This window comes from Balaenoptera borealis (assembly GCF_965194805.1).
Source record: "Balaenoptera borealis genome assembly, chromosome: 18".
Classification (NCBI taxonomy): Eukaryota; Metazoa; Chordata; class Mammalia; order Artiodactyla; family Balaenopteridae; genus Balaenoptera; species Balaenoptera borealis.
The window spans coordinates 1,345,039-1,369,177 of NC_138877.1; the positions used below are offsets into that span (position 1 = coordinate 1,345,039).

Consider the following 24,139-nt stretch of genomic DNA (forward strand, 5'->3'; position numbering starts at 1 on the left):
TTTATCTCATAGTGGTTTTTTTTAGTATAATAAGTTTATTATATATTTTAATAATATACAGAATGTATAGTAAGGAATTTACAAATAATAATAAAATATACAACATTCCTATTGTAAGTTCTGTATAGCCAATTGATTCTCATAGAATGCTTTCATTGATTTTTGCCGGGCTCTTTTTTCTGTAGCCAAGCTGTGATTGCAGGTGACAAACAGGTATAGTTTGGACATGTTGTTATTTTCCTTTAAGTTAAGAGTAAGATGATAGTGGGGAGAAAAGAGATGTGTTGAAACTTTACTTGTTCGTCCATGATGTGAGCATCATGTTTTTGTATACCTGAGGAATATTTTTTATGCTATTCATGTTACTATTACAGATACAACACATACTCTTATATTTAATCAGCATTATTAACATATTTCTAAGTCTGACTTTTCTGCTAATTCAAACAATTCTTAGATCACTTTATAAAGCTATAAATTTTAATCCGTTTCAGATTATTCACAGGTCTGATTATCTCCGGGTCTTTTGTTTTTCTTTTCTATTTCCACTTCAATTTTTAACCACTTTTTTGTTTTTTAGTAGCTCTTGTTGGTGGTAAGGAAGGATAAAGAATTCAAAGGAACTCAGATGAGTTAAACTTCTATCATCAGCAGTTTGAAAAAAGACTTGATGGTGGTCTAAAGTGGGATAACATTAAAACTAATGCACAAACTTGTTTTAAGAGTTTCCTTCGGGCTTCCCTGGTGGCGCAGTGGTTGAGAATCCGCCTGCCAATGCAGGGGACATGGGTTCGAGCCCTGGTCTGGGAAGATCCCACATGCCGCGGAGCAGCTGGGTCCGTGAGCCACAACTACTGAGCCTGCGCATCTGGAACCTGTGCTCCACAACAAGAGAGGCCGCGACAGTGAGAGGCCCGCGCACCGCGATGAAGAGTGGCCCCCGCTTGCCACAACTAGAGAAAGCCCTCGCACAGAAACGAAGACCCAACACAGCCAAATAAATAAAATTTTTTTAAAAAATTGAAAATTAAAAAAAAAAAAAAGAGTTTCTTTCTATGGATTTGTCCATTGTTTTATCCTTGATTCTCATATTCCACACATTATTGAATTGGCTTTATTTATGAATCTTCTAAGAATTTCCCATTTTACTTTTCTTTGTAAGTTTCATTTATAGCTTCTATTTATAAATTGAACTGACTCTAATTCAACTTCTTGCTTTTGCTTTTAGTTTTCTTTTTATTTATTTATTTATTTTTATTTTTGGCTGTGTTGGGTCTTCATTTCTGTGCGAGGGCTTTCTCTAGTTGTGGCAAGCGGGGACCACTCTTCATCGCGGTGTGCAGGCCTCTCACTATTGTGGCCTCTCTTGTTGGCGGAGCACGGGCTCCAGTCGCACAGGCTCAGTAGTTGTGGCTCACGGGCCTAGTTGCTCCACGGCATGTGGGATCTTACCAGACCAGGGCTCGAACCCGTGTCCCCTGCATTGGCAGGCAGATTCTCAACCACTGTGCCACCAGGGAAGCCCTAGTTTTCTTTTTCATTAGAAATAATTATCATTTTTTTAGAATACTGACAGAGGTTCTTGAACTTAGAACTATATAGTGAAGATTGCTCACAATAAAGAGTCTTAGTTGTTGAAGTTATTTTTTAAGGGCTGAATATTGATCCCTTCTTTCCCTACAACTTGAGTTTCAACTACATACTTAGTATTTTTTAAATGACAAAAACAGTATTGGGACTTGACTGTGTGTAGCGGTTGTTAATAATAATAGCCGTGATAGAGGCAGCCTCTGCTCACCCAGCACATGTCCTCTGTCTGTGCCAAATGCTGGGCCAACACTTTCATGGATTAAGATGAAGAAACGGAGGCTTAGGTAAGTTCAGTGCCAGCCCAGATTCACCCGTTAGTAGTGACAGAGGCAGGCAGCCACACTTAACCACTATGGTAGGTTTTCTTTTGGTTTGGGCTGTAGTTTGAAATCCATTTATAGGAGTGGAATTACCAGTTTTTTAATTGTATGCTGTAGTGGCAGGGTCTTTAATAAATACAGTTTTTAAATTACTAAGCAAAACCTTCAGTACTTTTAAAATTTTTGTAAAGGAAATCCTTTACAAGATGAGTTCAGATTAGAGACTGTTTTCTTTAGTTTTTTGCTACAGTTATACTTCACTTTTCTAGAATGGGTGCCTACTCCCTCCTTCCCTATTTCTTTCACTAAAAACACTATACAAACACAAATGCACCTGTCTTACTAAGTGATTGGTTCATATTACTCTCAAAATTTAGACATTTTGACTGAAATCTTCTTAAATTTATTTCTAACTTTCCTGCTTTATTAGTGAGATAAGTTTGCTGAAACTTCTCCCGAGAAGTCTTGACTTATAGAATACTGGCTTTATTGGCCCTTTCACTTTACCAAGGCTCTGGTTAAGCCCAACTTGCAACTCTCTTGATTTAAAGTTGTTGATGACAGTCTGAATGAGAGTGATTCCTGATCGACTGGTCTGTTTGAGGCTTATTCTTGTTTTTTTAAATTTTTTAATTTATTTGCCTGCGTCTGGTCTTAGTTGCGGCTCGCTGGATCTTCATTGTGGCATGCGGGATCTTTCGTTGTGGTGCATGGGCTTCTCTCTAGTTGTGGCGCACAGGCTCAGTAGTTGCGGCGAGTGGGCTTAGTTGTCCTGTGGCCTGTGGGATCTTAGTTCACCGACCAGGGATCGAACCCACTTCCCCTGCATTGGAAGGCGGATTCTCAACCACTGGACCACCAGGGAAGTCCCTGAGGCTTATTCTTAATCCTTGTCCTAGTTTTAGGAAGACACTTCTCCACTTGGAAGTGCCTTTTTCTAAGCTATCCTTACTATTTTATAAGTAACTTAAAATTCTAGGCACTAATAACATTTTGAATTTTTATAAGACTGAAACCTCTGTTTCTTATGTCAGGTGAACTTTCTCCTGAATTCTTTTATAAAGTGTTCCAGTATTTATATTGCTGTGACTTTTTGACCTAATCATTGAGTAGTGTCAGTGGACAGGCATATGGCAAAAATGCACTGGTCGCTGACCTTTTCCCACTTCAGCAAAATAGTGCTGTTCATAAGTTCTTGTGATTCTTTCACCGTAGGGTTAGAAGTAGAGCCGGTAGGAGAAAGTGCTTCGTTCCTCTCGTCATCATTCTGTGCATGCAAGAAACAAACATTTGCTACCTGTGAAAACTGTGATATTTCCCAGTCACCAAAATCTTTGTCTTGTGAAGAGGTTTTACTACAGCAGTATTTAAGACTATTTGATTCATCAGTTTATCTACTTAAATCTGGGAGCACTGCTTGCTTAGGACTTAGTAAGCATCACAGAAGTTAGAAATGGTTTCTAAAATACCCCAAAAAGTGATTGTTGATGCTCTTCACCAGAAAATATACATGATGCAGAAATGGTGTTTGTTCATTAAAATACTTTTTATCATTTAGCATTCGGATACCTTTTTACCGACCATCGGGTATTTGAAGCTAAAAAGAAAAAATGAGGTGCTATTTAACATTCATTTGTGTGAGACTCTCCAGACCTTCATTTTTAGTGGACTGAAAATCGACAGACAAGGCAGCCGCTGGTCTGCGTGAGCTTTGATGGTTGATGCCACAGGACACAGGAGAACCTCGACTGGCCTGTCACGCCAACGTTTTATTGTTTTTACATTTTTGGTTCTTTTTTTAGGGATAGCTTTTTTTTTTTTTTTTTCCTTCCCCAAGTAAATATAGAGTGTCTTAAATGGGCCAGACCCTTAAATGGTCACAGTTTTATGAAGATAGATCATATCTATCTTTTGCTCTTGAGGGGCCTTACAAGTTGTCCATGTATGATCTTACTTTTAAGAGTAGTACCATATAAAAGGATTTTGCTGCCTTTCTTTTTTTTTTTTTTTTTTTAATTTATTTATTTTATTTTTGGCTGTGTTGGGTCTTTGTTGCTGCTTGCAGACTTTCTGTAGTTGTGGTGAGCGGGGGCTACTCTTCATTGTGGTGTGCGGGCTTCTCATTGTGGTGTCTTCTCTTATTGCAGAGCATGGGCTCTAGACATGCAGGCTTCAGTAGTTGTGGCACGTGGACTCAGTAGTTGTGGCTCGCGGGCTCTAGAGCGCAGGCTCAGTAGTTGTGGCGCACGGGCTTAGTTGCTCTGTGGCATGTGGGTTCTTCCCAGACCAGGGCTCAAACCCGTGTCCCCTGCACTGGCAGGTGGATTCTTAACCACTGCGCCACCAGGGAAGCCCCTGCCTTTCTTTTAAAATAATTTTTTATCAGTACATATTCTAACCGGCAAACAACTGTGTTTTTTAATAATCATCTGTGTCCCTACTACTCAGCTAAGAGATAGTTTTGCCTTTATTTTAAAATTTGTCTGAGGATAGCTTTTTTTTTTGCTTTTTGAAATACTGCCTGTAAAATAATAAATATATGTACTCTTTTAATGTAAAATGAATTAGAATTTGTGCACCCAAATAAGCTTTATTTTTGAGTGTACATTTTGTGACGTAAACATTTATTCCAATAGTTCCATGGCCCAAAATGGTTTTAAATTATTTATTTTGGAATTGTCTTCATAAGAATCTATATGTCATGCAAGAAAATTTCTAGCAACGCCTCCTCTTTGTACCCAAGAAAAGCGTGGTGATGGTTCTAAAGGTGCAGGGGTGAACTTCCAAAAGTTATTTGAGCAATGGTTGCACTGTTGAAAAGCTCATGGTTTCCAGAGGTGGTTAGGTAGAGGGGGTGGTGCTGGGGTGTGTGTACCTTGTTCAGTTGTTTTGTCATCACACCTCGCATACAGTATTGATTGCCATTCCTGTGGACTGGGTGTTGACCAGGCAGAGCAGGGTGACTGACCCTGATCTGTGCGGGCAGCCCAGCTTAAGAGCCTGTTGACTTGGTGTGACTGTGATCAGGGTCCCGTTCATTTTCAAAGTTGTCCTAATTTGGGTAATAAATAATATGTTTATTTTATGTGTGAAACTATTAAAATGAGTAAGAAGACAGATTACTAGTATACTGAAAGTGCTCAGACTTGTGATATGTGTGGTTTTAATTTTGTTCGACTATTTTTTAGTTATTTTAAAAGTTAACACTAATTCCTTTGTATCATCTAATACCTGTTGTTTGATGGCAAACAACTGTTCATCAGATGGTAGCTATTTTTTATGTCCTGACTTCACTGAATCTGGCCAGTTACTCCAGGGCTGGATTACCCTGGTGCAACTAACCTACTGATTCATTTGATACATGCTAAATAATAATTTCACACAGAGTATTTTGAAGCCTAAAACCAAACTGCTATATTATTTATTTGCATCCACCCGTTTATATATAAAACATACAGGTTGTAACTATCTTGGGAGTAGTCTAATGACCAGAGGAAAAGTCTTTTTTCAAAGTTATGTGCTAAGGAGCCAGCGTTAAAGTTCTTCCCAGGTGACTGAGGAATTAGGATAAGTAGCAGCACTATTCAGAATAGCCAAGACATGAAGCAACCTAAATGTCCATGGACAGGTGAATGGATACAGAAGATGTGGTACATATATACAGTGGAATATTACTCAGTCTTCAAAAAAAATGAAATAATGCCGTTTGCAGCAGCATGGATGGACGTAGAGATTGTCATACTAAGCCAAGTAAGTCAGACAGACAAATACCATAAGACATCACTTATATGTGGCATCTAAAATATGACACAAATGAACTTATTTACGAAACAGAAACAGACTCACAGACATAGAAAACAAACTGATGGTTACCAAAGGGGAAAGGGGGTGGGGGAGGGATAAATCAGGAGTTTGGCGTTAGCAGATACAAACTATTATCTATAGAGTGGATAAACAACAAGGTCGTACTGTAGAGCCCAGGGAACTATCTGCATACCCGTAATAAACCATCATGGAAAAGGACATAAGTGTGGAGGTGTAACTGAATCGCTTCGCTGTGCACCAGAAGCTGATGCGGCCTTGTAAATCAGCTGTGCTGGGCAGCAGCCGACGGGTGACCCTGCCGCCACCACATGGGGCCAGCAGCCTGGCTGGTGGCCAGGACCAAGTGGGACGACAGGGAGGCGCCGAGTAGCTGCGCTGAGAGGAGGCTGCCCTCACGCTGTGGGGTCCCAGCTGTGGAGTTCGGGGTGGGTGGGACCCCGGGGGTCTTTCTGTTTGTACAGGTGAGAGTCTTTGGAATTGTGGACTTCTTTTAAGTTGTTTTACCTGATGAAAGGGATAACTCCAGCCTCTTGTTTGCTAATTATTTCATGTTCATTCATTCAAAAAATCCAGTTCTCATATGTCAGTCATTAGGAGGAAGAAGAATAAGATGTGCCTCTGCCTTCAAGGCGCTCACGGTACGTGAAGGGGAGGGCCAGGTGGACGGAACCTGAAACACGGAGTGAGACACGATCTCGGGCAGCTGTGAGGCCGCTGTGGAAAGTCGGAGGATAAGCATCAAAGGTGCATTACAGAAGATTTGTCATTTGGCCGAAGCCCTAAGAGATGAGAAATTCAAGGGTCTTAGGAGGGGAGGCAGGTACAAAGATGCAGAGTTTTGCAAAAGCACAGATTTGGGGGTAATGGTGAGAAGTGCCAGAGCTTTCGCTTGGAAAGGAGCAGGAGTGACACCGGGCAGAAATTGGGAAGAAATGTGTATGCACCTGGATTTAAACTCAACCATTTGGGCAGTAGAAGAGCCGGCAGAAGTTTCGAGGGAAGTCGTGTGATGAGGTTTATGTTTTAGGAACTTGCTTTTTTGAAGAATTTTATTAAGAAAATTTGGACATATAAAAATGCAGAAGGCTATATCGTGAGACTTGAGAATTCATCACCCAGTTCCGGTCACTATGAGGACTTCGCCATTCTTCCTGTCTGCGGCTCCCACTCTCCCCTTTTACTTGCTGGAGTATTTTAAGGCAAATACTTTAGTACTCCAGACGTCATATCACTCTACCCTGCAAAACTTTATTAGATTACAGACATTGTGAAAACATAACCGCTATACCATTATCGTACCAAAAAAGTTTACACTTGTTTCTTAATATCTTCTATTATCTAATAACGTGTTCAGTTTCCCCCAGCTGTCTCAAAGAAACAAAACAAAACGTCTTTGTTGATTTGATTGAATTGGGATTTGAAAAAGGTCTGCATGTTGTATATCATTGATAATCTCTAAATCTCTTCTAATCTATAGCAGCTTCTTCCTCTAACCTTCCCCCATTTTTCCCCATCATGTTTATTTGATGAAGAGACCACATTGTTGTTCTGTAGAATTTCCCATATTCTGGGTTTGGATGAGCACACGATAGCTTTTAACATGTTCCTCTGTCCCCTGTGTTCTTGTGAACCGGTAGCTAGATGTAGAAGCAGGATTGCTCTCGCGTTTATTGGTTTATTTATTTATTTTGCAAGGATGGTCATGAGTGGTGCTATAACACATCAGAAGGCCCATCTTGTCTAGCTGACTCCTTTCCAGTGAGATTAACAGGATCATTGAGATTAGGTGTTTTCAGTCTGATCCACCATTAGAAAACTCACATTTCGTGTGTAGGTTTTAGGAGCCATTGATGATTGTTGCCTAGAACTATTATTTCATTGCAGGTTGGAAAATAGTGATTTTCTAATTCTGACATTCCTTCTGCCTTTATTACTAACATCACTGGGAAGGTGATTCTGAGACGCTGTGGTCCTGACCTGACTCTGGAGTGGGGAGAGACTGCTGGCGGGGAGAGGTGAGGGGCTGAATTGAGGTGGGGAGGTTGGAGAATTGATGCACATAGGATCGGTGACTGAGCTGATGAAGGAAGAAGTGGTGTCAGAGATGGCTCAGGTTACTGGCTTGGGAACCTAGATAAGTGATGGTGTTATTCAGGGAACAGTTCCAGTTTTGAACACATGAGATTTTAGTTACTTGTCATCCAAGTGAAGATGGGCAGTCTCGCATTGGCAACATGGGTCTGAGTTGAAGAGGGAGATCTGGGCTGAAAATATAGAGTGGGGAGTTGGTGGAGTGTGCAGGATAGTGTTTCTTATTACTGTGTTCCAACTAAGAATCTGATTGATTGTAAGTATTTTGAGAAAATAATTCAGTTTTAGAATTCTTGTTAAAAATTTTTTTGAAGTAATATTAGTCATACACCTAGCAAGCTTCGTTTATTCTTCCTCTTTTTCCCCCCTTTTCCCTTTTACCAATGCAGAAAATTTAAGTAAAATCAGGCTATTCTGCTTGGAAACGAGGAGGTCAACACTAGTCTTTAGGAAAATGGTTTTCAAGAAGGTGGAAGTCAGTTGTAAACTCTTCAGGACTGAGGGAAATTTGAGAAGGTAGAGAAGTCTCTCTTACAGAACTTGCTTAAACCAAAGGGGTAGCTTTCAGGTGAGCCTTGAGCGAGGTGCAGACTTTGCCTTTGTGTTCCTGACCATGTGTATCATAGCAGCACAGACCCTCTGCTGCATCAGGACTGGTGATACCTCAGCAGCGTGACAGCAGCAGTGCTGTTGTCCCATGCACAGCCGGTGCCTGGTGACACCGTGTGGGTTTCCTGGAGGTCCTGGCGTGTCCTTCACCGCTCTCTGTCCTGCATGCGTTTAGTCTCCCGTCTTCGGTTTCCTCTCATCTAGAGCACTCCAGAGCCCTTTGCCCGCCTTTTAAGACTCCAGGCCAGTTGTTTTATAGAAGGTTCTTCACATTGGAATTAGATGAATGCTAATTAATGTTAAATCACAAATAGTATTTTTAAAATTGGAATTAGATGATTTGTAGATTGAGTGTAAACATTCTGGCCAATGTATTCTGTAGGTAAGGTACGTGACATCGAGAGATGAGCCATGTGTCAGTTATCTCATTGCTGATGTTAAATTATAATTATGTGATAAAGTGAGGCGCATCATTTTTTCTCCCCTTTTAAAGGTACCTTTTTCCCTTGTAAAATAGTAAGTAATCTGACAATAAGTAACCTGATAGTAAGCAACCCGATTATAAGTAATCTCTGAGATGGTGAGAATCACTTGTTCCCCAACAACCTCTCATCCATGATTTTAAAATACTTTGTAGAATCTTTTTTTCTTTTTTTAAAATTTGTATTGGAGTATAGCTGCTTTACAGTGTAGTGTTAGTTTCTGCTGTGCAGCAAAGTGAATCAGTTATACATATACGTATATCCACTCTTTTTTGGACGTCCTTCCCATTTAGGTCACCACAGAGCACTGAGTAGAGTTCCCTGTGCTCTACAGTAGGTTCTCTTCAGTTATCTATTTTATACATAGTATCAACAGTGTGTATATGTCAATCCCAATCTCCCAATTCATCCCACACCCACCCCCCACTTCCCCCCTTGGTAACCATAAGTTTGTTCTATACATCTGTAACTCTGTTTCTGCTTTGCAAATAAGTTCATCTGTTCCATAAAATACTTTGGAGAATGTTGCCTTAATTAGTTATTACTGTGGTGGCTTCCAATAATGACTTTCTGACCCTGTTATTCCATATTTTTCATTTTGTACCCCATAAAGAGCAGCTCCTTCCACCCCCTTGAATTTTTTAAATACCAGTACACACTCATGGGATCTTTTTATTTAATTACCGTTGTTGTTTACATTAATGCTAAAACGGTCCCACATTGGCTCGTGAGAGCCCCTTTAGGCCAGCTCCTGTGTCCTCTTGCTATGTCCCTGTCGGTTTTGGGCATGTCTTTGCTCTCTGGCACAAGGTGTCCCAGTAGCATGTACTTTCCTGCTCTGGCCCTGATATCACCTATTTTCCAGGGAATCCTGATTCTTTTTAGATGAGAATAGAATTTAGAAACCAAGATGTACTTATTGCTACTGGGACATCATTATTTTCAGGCCCTTTAGACAGAGATAAAGGGAAAAAATACATGTTTATTTGTTTTAAGTCAAGTTCACACCGATGTCTGTAATTTCGGTCCATCACCTCAGCGTCCTCCTATCATTCTCACTGTCCGCAGTTCTGTCTCCCTTTTCTTCCATGAGAACTCTGGTTCTCATCAACATTATATGTACTCATTTACTGAGTCCTACAATAATTAGAAATCAGTTTCAGATTTGCTATGCCCATTCTACTGTAAAATTCCAAAGTTATTTGCAGTTCTTTTTGTCCTTACAGTATATTCACTTCGGGTGTTGATTGTTCTAAAGTTACTTGGATTAATTCTTTTTTTCTTCTCTGTGGTTATCAGTTTGATAAAGAGGTTTATTTGTTTGTTGTTAATTAGGACCTGTTCTCCCTGCCTTCCTTTCCCTCCATACCCAGTTTGAAGTACTGCTCTCTAATGACAAATCTGAGTTTCCTTCTCTTATAAATGACTTAGCCTTTTTACCTGATGCCTCAAATTTTTTATTTTCACTCTTCTGTAGAAACCAAAATTCAACGGAGGCAGTTTGAAGATCTAATTGGCTTTATCCAATTCACGGATCGGGCAGCGTCCCATCTAACAAAGAGAAGGATGCTCCCAGGAGCTGTATAAAAGGGAAGGTTGTTTCTGGCAGAGGAGGTGGGATGAGGAGGTTAAAAGAGTGGATGATTTCAGGCTGGGTCACCTTCCCTTAGGGGGAGACTGGGGGTCTTACTAGGGAAGTTACCTCACTAGTCCTGACCAGGAAATTCCAGACTGAAGGGTTTAAAATTCCAATTACGGGAGAGGTTAGGCTTTAGGTCTTGGTGGGCTTACAATGAGTGACTACATTTGGGGCCTCTTGGTTCTTTTTAAAGTAGGCGTGTCTTTCGGACATGCTGTTGTCCTTTTTAGGTTAGTTACTCTATTCCTTAGTCTGTTTTTTTTTTTGTTTTTTTTCCTTAGTCTGTTTTTTCTTATAACAGTTTAGTAAAATATTCTATCCTAATCAATTTCTGTTGCTTATATTTATGTGAAATTTCTTTTTCTGAGATCTTAGAAGGCAGAGGAGGAGAACAGGATAATCTGTTTAGCTTCATGGCTGCTGGGCGACCTTCTTTACTGTGTTTCGGAGGGTTGGACAGTCTAGCCTTAGACTCCGTGAGGGCTTTTCCGGCTCTGCTTTTGCCCCGCCACCACCACCACTTACGTCTGAATCTTCTGTTTTCTTTCTTTCTATTTCTCTGTCCTGCTTTATTTGGAATCTGGTCTCTGCAGCTTCTCACTGTGGGTCTTGTCCCGGCCATCCTGGCAGGGAGCATCCCCAGGGCCTGGACCAGCCCTGCACCCTCTGGTGCCCAAAGCTCCTCCCCTTTCAGCTGCTCCCCCCATGGTCACCTGCCAGACTTTTCAGTGATTTCTCCCATTTTCATTGCTGCCTTTGCTTGCTCTTGTGGAGATATTCATGCTACAGAGGTCTTACGGCTATTAGTAGTTTGTCCCTACCAGCTTATATTTTGGAGTTCCTTGGGATACTTGGCCACCTAATTGGGTTATGGATGTCATCTGTGGGGGGTTTGTTTTGCTTTCCAGTTGCTCTGTCTTTATGAAGCGCTGTAGGAGAAGTCAGAAAGCTTTGCCGATGCCACCACATTCCGCTACCTTAGTAACCTTGGTGGTGGTCTTTTAACTTCTAAAAACACACCTATCTTTTCTCTCCCTCCTTTCCTTCCCCAGGTCATTTAGAAGAGAATTTGGGGAAATGGGAACCGAAAATGCTTTGCATAGTGTTTTTGTATCTATACGGAGACTTTATTCTAATGGGGTTTTGTTTGTTTGTTTAGAATAGGAAAAAATATTTTCCAGAGGAGATATTTCAGATTCTGCATTACACAAACCAAGTCAATTGGGGAAGTAAGATTTCTTTTCAGTCTTGCTCGTTTCTTATGTAAACTGTGAAATGTAACAGCAAGTTTAAAGATATTCTGGGATCCAAAGTCTTAAAAAAATCTTTGCGTTTGGGTTTGTAACTACTATTTTGGCATCCAGTAAAGTCTGTACAAATTACTTCCTTGGTGTTTCTGGAAATTCTGAAGTTGGAATCATGTGCAACCCACCATACATATGACTGTTGGAACCTACAGCAGCGTTGACATTTTCTGTCCCTCTGTGTTTATCTGTTTCCTTAAACTGACCCTTTTCGTCACCACCAAGACCTATTTGTTAAATCAGAAATATAAGTACTATTGTACAACGTTAATTCACATAAGTAATTTTAAGGAGTTGAGAAACTGCTTGGAGAAAAGAATTCCTACCAGATTTCATTAGTACTACTGTTCACAACCTTTTAAATTACTATGTTAACGAGTATTTAAATCTTTTTTATACTTTATAGAGACTGCCCTTAAATAATGACATATTTGAGGCAAACTCTGATAGTGATCAACAAAGTGAGACCAACGAAGACACTTCTTCAAAGAAGAAAAAGAAAAAACTAAGGCAAAAAGAAGAGAAAAGCCCAGATGATCTGAAAAAGAAAAAAGCAAAGACTGGGAAACTAAAAGATAAACCCAAACCAGACCTGGAGAGCTCCTCTGAAAGTTTGGTTTTTGATTTAAGGACAAAGAAAAGAATTTTGGAAGCCAAAGAAGAATTAAAGGAGTCCAAAAAGCCCAAAAAAGATGATATAAAAGAAACTAAGGAGGTAAAGAAAGTTAAAAAGGGTGAAATAAGAGACTTAAAGACTAAAAGAAGAGAAGATTCCAAAGAAAACAGAAAAACAAAAAAAGAGAAATGTGTTGAATCTCAGGTGGACTTCGAATTGAGTGTCCTTAATGATTCCCCTTTTCAGGAAGAAGACAGTGAGGATTTACATTCTGACAACAGAAGCGAGAAGCAGCCAATTAAAGCTGCCAAAGATAAAGCAGAGCCCGAGGCGATTCAAGATACTATTTCTGATAAACAGCAGGATGGCACTGTAAGTGCTGATGAGGACGATGTCAAAGCAAAGAGGAAAAAAAAGAAACTGAGAAGGACAGAGGAACTTAAAGAGAGCAAAAAGCTAGAAAACAAGAGCCTCTCAGAGAAGAAAAATACACAGAAAAAGCAAAGGAATCCAGACAAAGGCCGAAGTAGCGCTGAGTTAGATAAGCCAATGGCTGCCTCCGCCCCAGCACAGAAGAGCTCCAGACCATGTGTGGAGGAGAGAGGCTCCAGGCCCGCAGACTCCCCGGGGGAGGTGAGTACGGAGGTGAGTACCCAGGGCAGGGTGGAGGGGATGGTTTGATCTGATTGAAGGACTGTAGCTTACATCTTACACAACACACAAACGTTCAGATCAAGCTAGCACTCTTGGTTGGTCAAGAAGTTTCACAGATAATGAAGAGGAAACGGTAAAGCTGCAGCAGACCAACCTCATTTTATTGCACTTCACAGATTGTGCCTTTTTTACAGATTGGAGGTCTGTGGCGACCCTGCGTCGAGCAACTTCATCAGCGCCATTTTTCCCACAGCATCTGCTCACCTCGTGTCTCTGTGCCACATTTTGGTCATTCTTGCAGTATTTTAAACTTTTGTTTTTTGGCCACCCCACGAGGCATACGGAACTTCCCCAACTAGGGATCGAACCCGGGCCCCCTGCAGTTGAAGTGCGGAGTCTTGACCACTGGGGAAGTTATTACTGTAGGTGGTACAGCGTTTGTGATCGGTGATCTCTGATGTTGCTATCGCAGAAAAGGCTGAAAGCTCAGATGATGGCTAGCATTTTTTAGCAGTATTTTTTTTTTAATTAAGGTATGTACGGTTTTTTAGACATAATGCTGTTGCACACTTAATACTGTAGTATAAACATAACTTTTATATGCCCTGGAAGGCAAAAAAAAATTGTGACTCACTTTAGTGCAATACTCGCTTTATTTGCAGGGGTCTGGAATCGAACCCGCAGTATCTCTGAGGTGTGTCTGTGTACGAAGCTTTTCTACCATTAGGGAGGTAATAGTGTATCAGGAGGAAGAAATTCTCCTCTCCCTTCTAGGTTCGTCTGGCTGGTCTAGAATTAATTGACATGAGACAGATGAACAGGGGGAAAATCAAACAAGTTTAATAACACGTACGCATGGAAGAGACCCAGGAAAACGGAGTAACTCGCCAAAACGGACGAAGTCCTCACCTCCTGTACCGTCCTCAGCCAAAGACCAAAGAGGATGTTGAGGATGGGGAAGCAGTTAGGGGCAGCGACCAGGCAAAGCACAGTAGACAAGGGCGGGGCGGTCACACAGATGGAAGTCCTTTCTGCTCCACTGATTGTCTCTGGAGGTTTGGGAGACACCCTTACAAACGGAGATTTCCCTTACAGATGTAAATGTTTCTCACAAGAGGGTAACTCCTACTTGGTTTTCAGAGTTTTCCCCATGCCTGCTGTTTCTTCAAAATTAACCAGCTTAAAAGAAGTAATACGCCCAAGAGACATATTTGGGGAGGCAAATTCTGCTCCCCTACAAGCCTGATTGGTGAGAGGCAGTTATAAATGCTGATCATCCAGCTTTTGAACCACCCCAACAGTCTCCAGACTTGCTTTCTTTTGGACTGACCGCAACTAGAAAATTGGGGGCTAATTTGTGAACAAAAGTCAGGGGTTTTTAGAGGAACTCAGCTACTCTGTAGCCTTGTGAAATAAAGCTTATAGCTTCGTCAGCTTATTTTATTAGCTTTTCACATCTTACTTGTATGTTCCCCCTGTTGTCTCAAGACTATACCACTTGTGGGACTTCCCTGGCGGTCCAGTGATTAAGACTCTGCTCTTCCAGTGCAGGAGGCATGGGTTCGATTCCTGGTCGAAGAACTAAGATCCCATATGCAGCGTGGCGTGGCCAAAAAAAAGAGAAAAGAATATACCACTTTTTCCTTAAATAATAGCACAGAGTGCGCTAACCTTGAGTCTTTAAATTCTTGCAAAGATATATTTAATAGAGCTTATCTCACTATTATAAAAATAATTTTATATGTTTTATTTTTAATAAAAAATTATTCAAAGAGAGTGAGGAAACTTGTTGGGTTTTGAATATGATATTTTGTAAATTGTCGAAGTTGAGGGGTAAACTTGACTGAGGGAGCAGCTGATGTGAGGGCAGATGTAGTCATCAGGGGCCACGTGCACAGTGCACAAAAGGGGGGCCTGACGCCAGGAACCTGTTTTCCAGTTTTCAGAATCGGTGTCAGCTCTTTCTGTTCTTGTTTTGGGTCTTACATGTGTCTTTTTCAGGAGAAAGAGACCAAAAAAAATGAACCCAAAGAAAAATACCCGAAAAAGCATGATTTGGACAAGGAAGAAAAAGGCCGAAAAGAGCCCAAGGCATTAAAGAGTGAGTGTGAATACTGACATTTGTCATTTACATGGGTCTTTCAGACAAGGAGTCTAGTTCATTGTGAAGACAGACTCTCTTTTCTAAGCTGCAAGGTCACAGAGCTAGAAAATTCGTTCACTGGTAGCCGTATGCTACTTTTTGTTTACCAGTTATCTTAGTTAATTATGTAATCATTTATATTATTAATATAATTAACTCCCCCCTTCTGTTCACCTTGTTCTTTTTCCTTTTGGGTATGAGATAGAATATATTATCTTTATTTTTATTTATTTATTTTTTTTATTGAAGTATAGTCAATTTACAATGTTGTTTTAGTTTCAGGTTGGGAATACATTATCTTTAGAGAGATAGGAGATTAGTTATGACAGAAAAGTAAATAAGTATCTCTTTTATAGTAGATGCTGAGATAAACTACTGTTTAATATATTTATTTATATATTTATTTAGCTCTGTGTCATTTGTATAAATATAATGAATGTACATTTGATCACATCAAGATATAGCTCAATTAAGAATCCATAGTGCATATTAGTACTGGAACAAGTTCTTTATAAAACATTCACCATTACAGTGTTTGAATAAAACTGGATATTTTAGTTCACACACCAGAAAGTACTTGGAACACATGTTCTCGTGGAAGCAGTGATTTCTAAGAGATGGATGATTTCTTGTGGGTTTTCTCCCAAAAGCTGTGTGTAACTGAGGTAATATTAAAAGTGGGTTTGGGTTCTAGGCCTCAGTTTAGACTTGGCAGTAAGCCTCAGGCTGAGGGGCTCTGGGAAGGAGCAGCCAGTGCTTTGATGGGTTGTGTGCAGGTGAGTATAGTGTAAAGACTGTACCTGTTCACAGCGATGCAACAGTTTTAAGCATCTATCCTTTAGAGAGTGATTGGAGATTCAAAATATTGTAAGATTAGAACCGGTTAATGACTTTTTCTTCGTCTGAGTATCTTATCTGTCAGTTTCAGGTACGTTTTTACTGTGACTGTTTAGTCTTAAACGACTATTCGTTAAGTTCATAAGGGCACTCCAGGGAGTCTGATTTTCAGTATCCCTGAAACTAAAACCTGTCTGCTTCTGATCCAGGCCTGGTAGGGTGATGTGGCCTCACGGGCCTCACTGTGTCTGCCATTTTCAATTTTCATAGTCTGCTGACCGTAATCTTGCTGCTTATGTGTACCTGCGCTTATATCGGATGCTTGGCACCCAGCCTCCTGGACAGAAATAAAGCTGGGTTGTTGGGTATACTTTGGAAGTGTGCCAGAATTGATGAACGTGAGAGTCCTTACATTGCAGTATGCTGTGGTGCGATGGCCTTCAGCATCCTCTTCATACAGTAGCTTGGAAAAATGCCAGAACTCAGCTGCCATCAGATTTAAATATGAAAAAAAAGGACTTATCTGCAGAAAATAATGGAGAGAATGGTTAACCCTTTTATCTCTGAACATTGAATGAGATAAATTTCTAGCTGCTGTTCTGTATTTTTGTTATTGGACCAATGTTCTATATAAATAATTAGGATGTCACCATTTAATACTCAGAGTTTAAATATGTCTGTAACAATCAACCTCAGTACTGTCACTATACAATATTACCTTCTGCATATGTCATTCTCTTATGTCAGGTACCTTTTTTTTTTTTTTTTTTAAGTATGTCTTTTTTTTTTTTTTGGCTGCACTGGGTCTTAGTTGCAGCACGCAGGATCTTTAGTTGTGGCAGGCAGGCTCTTAGTTGCGGCATGCGAGATCTAGTTCCCTGACCAGGGATCGGACCCGGGCCCCTTGCGTTGGTAGCGCGAAATCTTAACCGCTGGACCGCCAGGGAAGTCCCCAGGTACTAGTTTTTAGTGAGGTATCTTTAAGGCACATAGTAGAAAACAAAATTGGTAAATTACTTAAGTTCCTTTCACTGTGATTTGGAAACAATAAATCTTTATCGAGTGAGAGCCTTTTTTGGACTAGCTTTTCTATTGAAAAAAAAAGGTTCAATTTGTGTTGGTAAGGACTGCACTCATATTTAATAATGCTTGCTTTTCTGCTGGCCACACCATTTTGAGCATTAACCAGAGTACCTGTACTCTTAGCAAACTGTAGTTTATCACAGGTGTTTAAACTATTCGAAACAAGCCTGTGCAGTTCTTGAGGAAGATAAATGAGCAGTGACTTAAGAGTGCTACTGAGAAGATGTCCCTCTTTAACATGAAAGGATTGAGTAAAAAAAACCTATCCGCTATGTACCCAGAGTTTATAATAGAGTTTTTCTCATATCTTTAGTTAAAAGCGAGTGGATTTCCACAGGCGTCAGGTGCAGTGTTGCCAGGCCACAGTCAGCGTGCTGACACCCTTCCACCCCTCCCACTCTCCGCCAGAAGTCCTTTTTGTACAAGGTTACCTTCAGGATACAACTGGAGGCAGTTGTCTCAGCAGAAGGACAGCTGGTGGTGTGGCTAGGATTATTCTGAGGCTCGCTGTCTGCAGTGGCCTTTGTCAAAGCTGGGAGCGGTTCAGAGCCCCAGAATAATAACCTTTCACTTTGGACGTCCTTTCTGAATATGGAGCAGCCAACAGAAAGACGAATGGAAAGAACTTCATGGCTGTGGTAGTCAACCTGACCAGACTTTCTAACCAAGGCAGATATTAGTAAGAATTAAGAAAATATCTGTTTTTTTAACACTAACCCAGATTTTCTTTTGATTACAACAGAAATTTGTGACTCATTTATTATCAATTTATTTTTTTCACTAGCATTTAAGGAAATCAGAAATGCATTTGATTTATTTAAATTAACTACAGAAGAAAAAAATGATTTTCCTGAGAATAATCGGAAAAGAGAAGAAGTACCACCAGATTGTAAAGTCACAGAAGACCACAAGACCAAGGAAAACAAGCAGTTACTTAAAGAAAGGAGAAATACGAGAGATGAGACTGATACATGGGCATATATAGCTGCAGAAGGCGGTCAAGAGGTTGTGGACAGTACATCCCAAGCGGACGAGAATTCTGGTAGGTGTGTCCGTAGTCATTCTGCGGAGCGTTCTCTGTTCTGTGCACTGAGCTATCCCCCTCACCTTCCTCTCCTCTCCCACGGTCATTCTGATCTCAGGATGGAGTGGAAAACCATTTGAATCTCCTGAATAAATAACATTTTATATTGAAGACGTAGATTATTCTGTGATTACTGAATTGAACAAAAATTGATCTAGTACACTCAGCACATTTAGAAATTATACAGATTTCTGGTTTGCTGCCTTACCTACTCTTGCCAAGCAGTCTGATGGTATATCTTACTAGATTTCTTTCAGAAAACTATCAAATACAAACTTACTTGTATTCTTTCCTTTTAACTTTGCAGTAAATAACACTTATTAAATGAGGTTAGATTGTAAGTGCTATCCTGAGGATACCGGAATTAGCTGAGGAGGGGGGAGGGCCGTGTATAGAGTACATAGGACAGTAGCTGCGGAGAAGAGTAATAAAAGGATAGGACAGAATAAACAAAAGAGGTTAATCTGATAAATTTTTGTATAACTCGTGAAACAGTTGAAGAGAAGTTCTGAAATATTTGGGATATATGGCAAAGCAGGTAGCTTGGGGGCCCTATTACTGCAAAGCAACTAGGCTCTGGGATACAGACAAGACAGGCCTCTGGCACGTTGCTGAGCTTGCAGGAGGCTGGGACAGTGCCTTGGGGCGCGGGGGGGTGGGGTGGGTGGGGGAAGTGGGTTGCCCAGAGGGCAAATACCAAATAGCAGCACAGCTGTTGAGATACCAAGCAATAAAGACTAGGTCCAGTAGGTGTTGGTCCAGCCACCTGGGGAGCTCCTGGGTGAAAGCTGAAACTAGCCCCGTTCACAGAGGGCAGGGAGAGACCCAGGAAAGAGGCAGCCACTCTAGATGGGGAGGTGGCAGGCTGCACTAGCAGGGAACTTCCGGGAGGCCCGTCTTGGGGGCCGCAGGATCTTAACAGTTTACGAGGAGGCCTTAGTTCAATCCAGGTGGTCTTAGCAGCTTTTACTCTCTCCAGGCTGTGTCCTTGACACTGTTGCTACTGTGGGAACAGTGGGCACAACATACAGCCCAAGGAGAGGGGAGGATGTGAGGGCCCCCCTCCTGGCCGGGGTGTGGGCGGTGAGCACCTCGGACCTTCTCCCACAGTGGAGCGTTGGTAAAACCCAGAAGCTGGTTCATTGAAAGACTAATAGAATAGAGCAGCCTGGGGCACCGTTAGTTAAGGGAAAAAAGAATGAAGACTTAAACAGTATTTCCAGGGAAAAAAGAGACGCCATTATAGATGGCGTCCAGATTAAAAAGATAAAAATTCTATGAGCATTTTCTTACCATAGATTTGAAAACTGATTGAAATGGGAAATTCCTGGAAAGATACAGTTTAACAAAACTGACCCAAAAAGAAATACAGAAATTGGATAGTCTTACTACTATTAAAGAATGTGAAACAGTAATTTAAAATAGTCTTACAAATTTAACACCAGGCACAGATGATTTCATATGCAAGAGTTCATCAAACTTACAAAGAAGTCTTCCCGAAAGCAGGTGGGTTCTGGGAGCCCATCATCACTTCAGTCCCCAAACCAGACAGAACTGTTCAAGGAGGGGAAAGGACAGGGCCGGCTCCGCTCACTCACGAACTCAGATGTGGAAACTCAAGTGAAACAGGAGCAGATTGAATCCAGCCACTTGTAAATACATAACTTCTTATGATCAAGGTGGGTGTTCCCTAGGAATTCAGTTGGTACAGGGAAATTGATTTAATAATCTTCTTGATTTTTAGAAAATAAAGCCTAGCAAGGGAGCTTTGTCAATCAGTAAAGAACATTAAGCGTTTGGCAAACATCTTTTGTAACGAAACATTGGGAACATTTCTTTTAAATCAGAAACAAGGGACTTCCCTGGTGGTCCAGTGGTCCGGTCTCCCAGGCCTCCACTGCAAGGGGCATGGGTTCAATCCCAGCTCGGGGTTCTAAGGTCCTGCATGCTGCGGCCAAAAAAAAAATGCAAGGGTGCCTTCTATCCCAACTTTCATTCAAATTATATTAAGGTCCACCCAGCACCGTAAGACGATGAAAATGAAAAACGTGAGCATTGGAAAAGAAGCCCCGTGTCCCCCACCCCACAAAAAAGCTGTTATCAGATGGTATAATATACGTAGAAATCAAACTTACTCTATAAAACTGTAGTAGGAGGTATACGCTGACTTGGCACAGGGAAGGTAGATTAGCAAGTCGCCAGAGCAGCACCTTGAGAATCGGATGCTTGCAGATCTAGGAACCAGACAGGTTGACTAGTGGTGACACATGGTGGGGGGGTCTTAGAGCAGGAGAAGGTGGGGGATGGCCCGGCTCAAAAAGAGAGGCGGCTCCCGCCATCCCCATGGGATGAGGGCAGCTCTTCCTTCACTGAGTCTACTGATTCAGATGTTAATCTCTTCCAAAAACACCCTCTCAGACACAGCCACAAGTAATGTTTTACCAGCTCTCTGGGCATTCCTTAGCCCCTTCAAGTTGACACGTAAAATTAGCCATCACAGATACCAGTTTTTATAAACCTGAGAAAAAGCAAAACTAATGGGACATTTGTTTTATGATACATATATTTTGGCGAGGCTTTTTTTTTTTCTTTTTTTTTGGGGGGGCTGCGTTGGGTCTTTGTTGCTGCGCGTGGGCTTTTTCTAGTTGCAGTGAGCGGGGGTCACTCTTCGTTGTGGTGCACGGGCTTCTCACTGAGGTGGCCTCTCTTGTTGCGGAGCACGGGCTCTAGAGCGCAGGCTCAGTAGCTGTGGCATACGGGCTTAGTTGCTCCGCGGCATGTGGGATCTTCCCGGACCAGGGCTCGAACCCGTGTCCCCTGCATTGGCAGGCGGATTCTTAACCACTGCGCCACCAGGGAAGGCCCTTGGCAAGACTTTTTAAAAAGAAAGAATGACAGACTGACTGCTGTGTTTGGGGTGGGGAGGGGCAGATGGGAACAGACCATGTCCTGCACTGGTTCTGTGTTCAGGTAAGCGCTGCGTTCACAGAGGCTCACCTTGTAACATACATTCTTTTAGTATATGTCTAATTTTTTATTTAAAATACAGAAAAAGTTAAAACTGCCAGATGTTGAGTCAAGGTCCAGTACTTGGTAGGAATGAACAGAATGAACATAGGATTTAAACCGGTTGGCTGAGCTGCCACATAACCCTTCCGGCTGCTGTAGCTGTGTAAGCTGGAGGTGTTGTCTCAGTTCTGGGAGCCCTGCTCTGTGCTGCTTCCCCATCTCCCTGTGTCATTGCCCTGGAGTGGGGGGCCCAGCTGAGGACTCAGATACATGTCAGTGCAGACACGGCTTTCCTCATCCGGGACGCGTCTCCCTCACAGATTATTGGGTATGGATTGAATGTATTGACTCATGAGTTTGACACTCCTTTCTGAATGTTAGCTGCTTTTACTGTGTCCACTACGGTTGTTATTCAGGAGGTGAGGTATAGCAAGCATATATGCGACTTACTCAGAGCCATGCATGTAACGTGGAGCAAAGAAACAAAGGCTGTGCTGTTTCTGTGATGGGACGCTTTTAAATCCTTTAACTGTTTTTTTTTTGAAGTATAGTTGATTTACAGTGTTGAGTTAGTTTCAGGTGTACAGCAAAGTGGTTCAGTTATACATACATATATATATTCTTTTTCAGATTCTTATCCATTATAGGTTGTTACAAGATACTGAATATGGTTCCCTGTGCTATACAGTAGGTCCTTGTTGTTTATCTATTTTATATATAGTAGTTTGTATCTTTTAATCCCAAACTCCTAATTTATCCCTCCCCTCCTTTCCCTTTTGACAACCATCAGTTTGTTTTCTATGTCTGTGTTTCTCTTTTGTCAGTAAGTTCATTTGTATCATTTTTTTTTAGATTCCGCATATAAGTGATATCATATGATATATGTCTTTCTCTGACTTACTTCACTTAGTATGATAATCTCTAGGCCCATCCATGTTGCTGCAAATGGCATTATTTCATTCTTTTTTATGGCTGAGTAATATTCCATTGTACATATGTACCACATTTTCTTTATCCATGCATCTGTTGATATTTAGGTTGCTTCCATGTTTTGGCTATTGTAACTAGGGCTCCTATGAACATAGGGGTGCATGTATTCTTTCAAATTAGAGTTTTCGCCTTTTCTGAGTATATGTGCAGGAGTGGGATTGCTGGATTATATGGTAGCTCTATTTTTAGTGTTTTGTTTTTTCTATTTTTTGGCTGCTCCGGGTCTTAGTTACAGCACATGGGATCTTTGTTGCCACATGTGGGATCTCGTTGCCGCTTGTGGGACCTTTTAGTTGCGGCACGTGGGATCTAGTTCCCTGACCAGGGATCAAACCCAGGCCTCCTGCATTGGGAGTTCGGAGTTTTACCCACTGGACCACCAGGGAAGTCCCTATTTTTAGTTTTCTGAGGAAAACTAACAGCATTTATTGTTTGTAGACTTTTTGAGGATGACCATTCTGACCATTGTGTGGTGACACCTCATTGTAGTTTTGATTTGCATTTCTCTGAAAATTAGCAGTGTTGAGCATCTTTTCATGTGCCTGCTGGCCATCTGTATTTAAATCCTTTATCTCTTATCATCAAATATTTGATTTGCTTTTCACTTTTTAAACTAGTGCAGTCATTTTGAATTATCCCCAGATCCCCTCCACTGCACTGCCCATGGAGAATGAACGTTTTCAGCCCTGGTGTTGACAAGCCCGTGGACCAGACACATGAGGGTGGGAACGAGCGCTGGCTTCGTGCATGCTGGGGGGTGGCTCGGAGCACAGGGCGCTGGGGGCGTCATGGCGGCGCTTCCAGGGGGAGAAGCCCAGCCGAGTGCGACAGGGCCACAGGCAGTGGCTCTTCTTTACTCACGGGTCTGGTCTCTGCGATCAGAACGCTTGTACCTACACGGAGGCGGGGAGCAGTGTAGAGCCACCCCTCCTGTCAGGTGGTGCAGTGCAGTTGACGCTCTGCATCTGGCCCTTCCGGATGAGGAGGGCTGACCATCTGTCCAAGAAGAACGGCCGAAGAAAGAAATGTTAGAGCTTCCTTGTACTGAATCCTTGATTTCTCGCTTCCTTTCAGCTTCCAAAATTCATGTTATTATTTTACAGTTAATAGTATACCTATTTGTCTTGATGCCTTTTCGTGTGTGACCTCTAAAAGTGGATAATTCGTGTTACTTCCCAAAGAAAATCAGAAATTTAACTAGAGACTCAGTTACATAGTGACGTATGTTCAAAGTGTGTGTAACATTCTGATTAGGGCACCACATATTTAATAAAACAGCACTGTATTTTTTTATAGTCCAGAAAAATGTATCTTAATAAGGCTCTTCTGTGTTCCAGATGGCAGACAACAGATTTTGAGTTTCGGCATGGATTTGCAGTTGGAATGGATGAAATTAGAGGATTTTCAAAAACATCTTGATGGGGAAGATGAGAATTTTAAAACAGCCGATGCAATTCCAAGCAGTGAGTAGTTCTGGAATTACGGGGATCCCCTTCATGAATCTAGGTATGTAAAACCTAATTTATCTTTTCTTTCATTTTAGATGTATTGAGGGATGCTGTGAAAAACGGGGATTATATTACTGTGAAGGTTGCACTTAATTCAAGTGAAGAATATAACCTGGACCAAGAGGTAAAGTGTCTATAAAAATCTCATGAAAGGAAGCTGGAAAGTAACTCTTTTAAAATAATTCAGTTTTATTCTTTCTTTTCTTAACTTTTATAAAAGTGATACATGTTCACTTTATAGGATTCAAACATTCTAGAAATGTATAACGTAGAAAATTACAGGGCTTCCCCGGTGGTGCAGTGGTTAAGAATCCACCTGCCAATGCAGGGGACACGGGTTCAAGCCCTGGTCCAG

General features: G+C 41.4%; 1 protein-coding gene and 1 pseudogene across 3 annotated transcripts in view; both read left to right on the plus strand.

Annotated features, from left to right (window-relative positions):
* The window catches only part of MPHOSPH8 (M-phase phosphoprotein 8), a 52,974-nt gene that overhangs the window by 12,600 nt on the left and 16,235 nt on the right, over positions 1-24,139 (plus strand). Inside the window, exons 3-7 of one of the 2 annotated variants that reach the window (XM_082364931.1) lie at positions 12,267-13,121; positions 15,132-15,231; positions 17,978-18,235; positions 23,614-23,739; positions 23,820-23,908. In XM_082364931.1, coding sequence (XP_082221057.1) covers positions 12,267-13,121; positions 15,132-15,231; positions 17,978-18,235; positions 23,614-23,739; positions 23,820-23,908 — 1,428 coding nt within the window. The remainder of the gene's footprint in view (positions 1-12,266; positions 13,122-15,131; positions 15,232-17,977; positions 18,236-23,613; positions 23,740-23,819; positions 23,909-24,139) is intronic. The other variant, XM_082364932.1, reaches the window with a different exon arrangement.
* On the plus strand, positions 16,334-16,573 carry LOC309615777 (protein kish-A pseudogene; annotated as a pseudogene). The gene has a single exon. The product of its transcript is annotated as a protein kish-A pseudogene (transcript).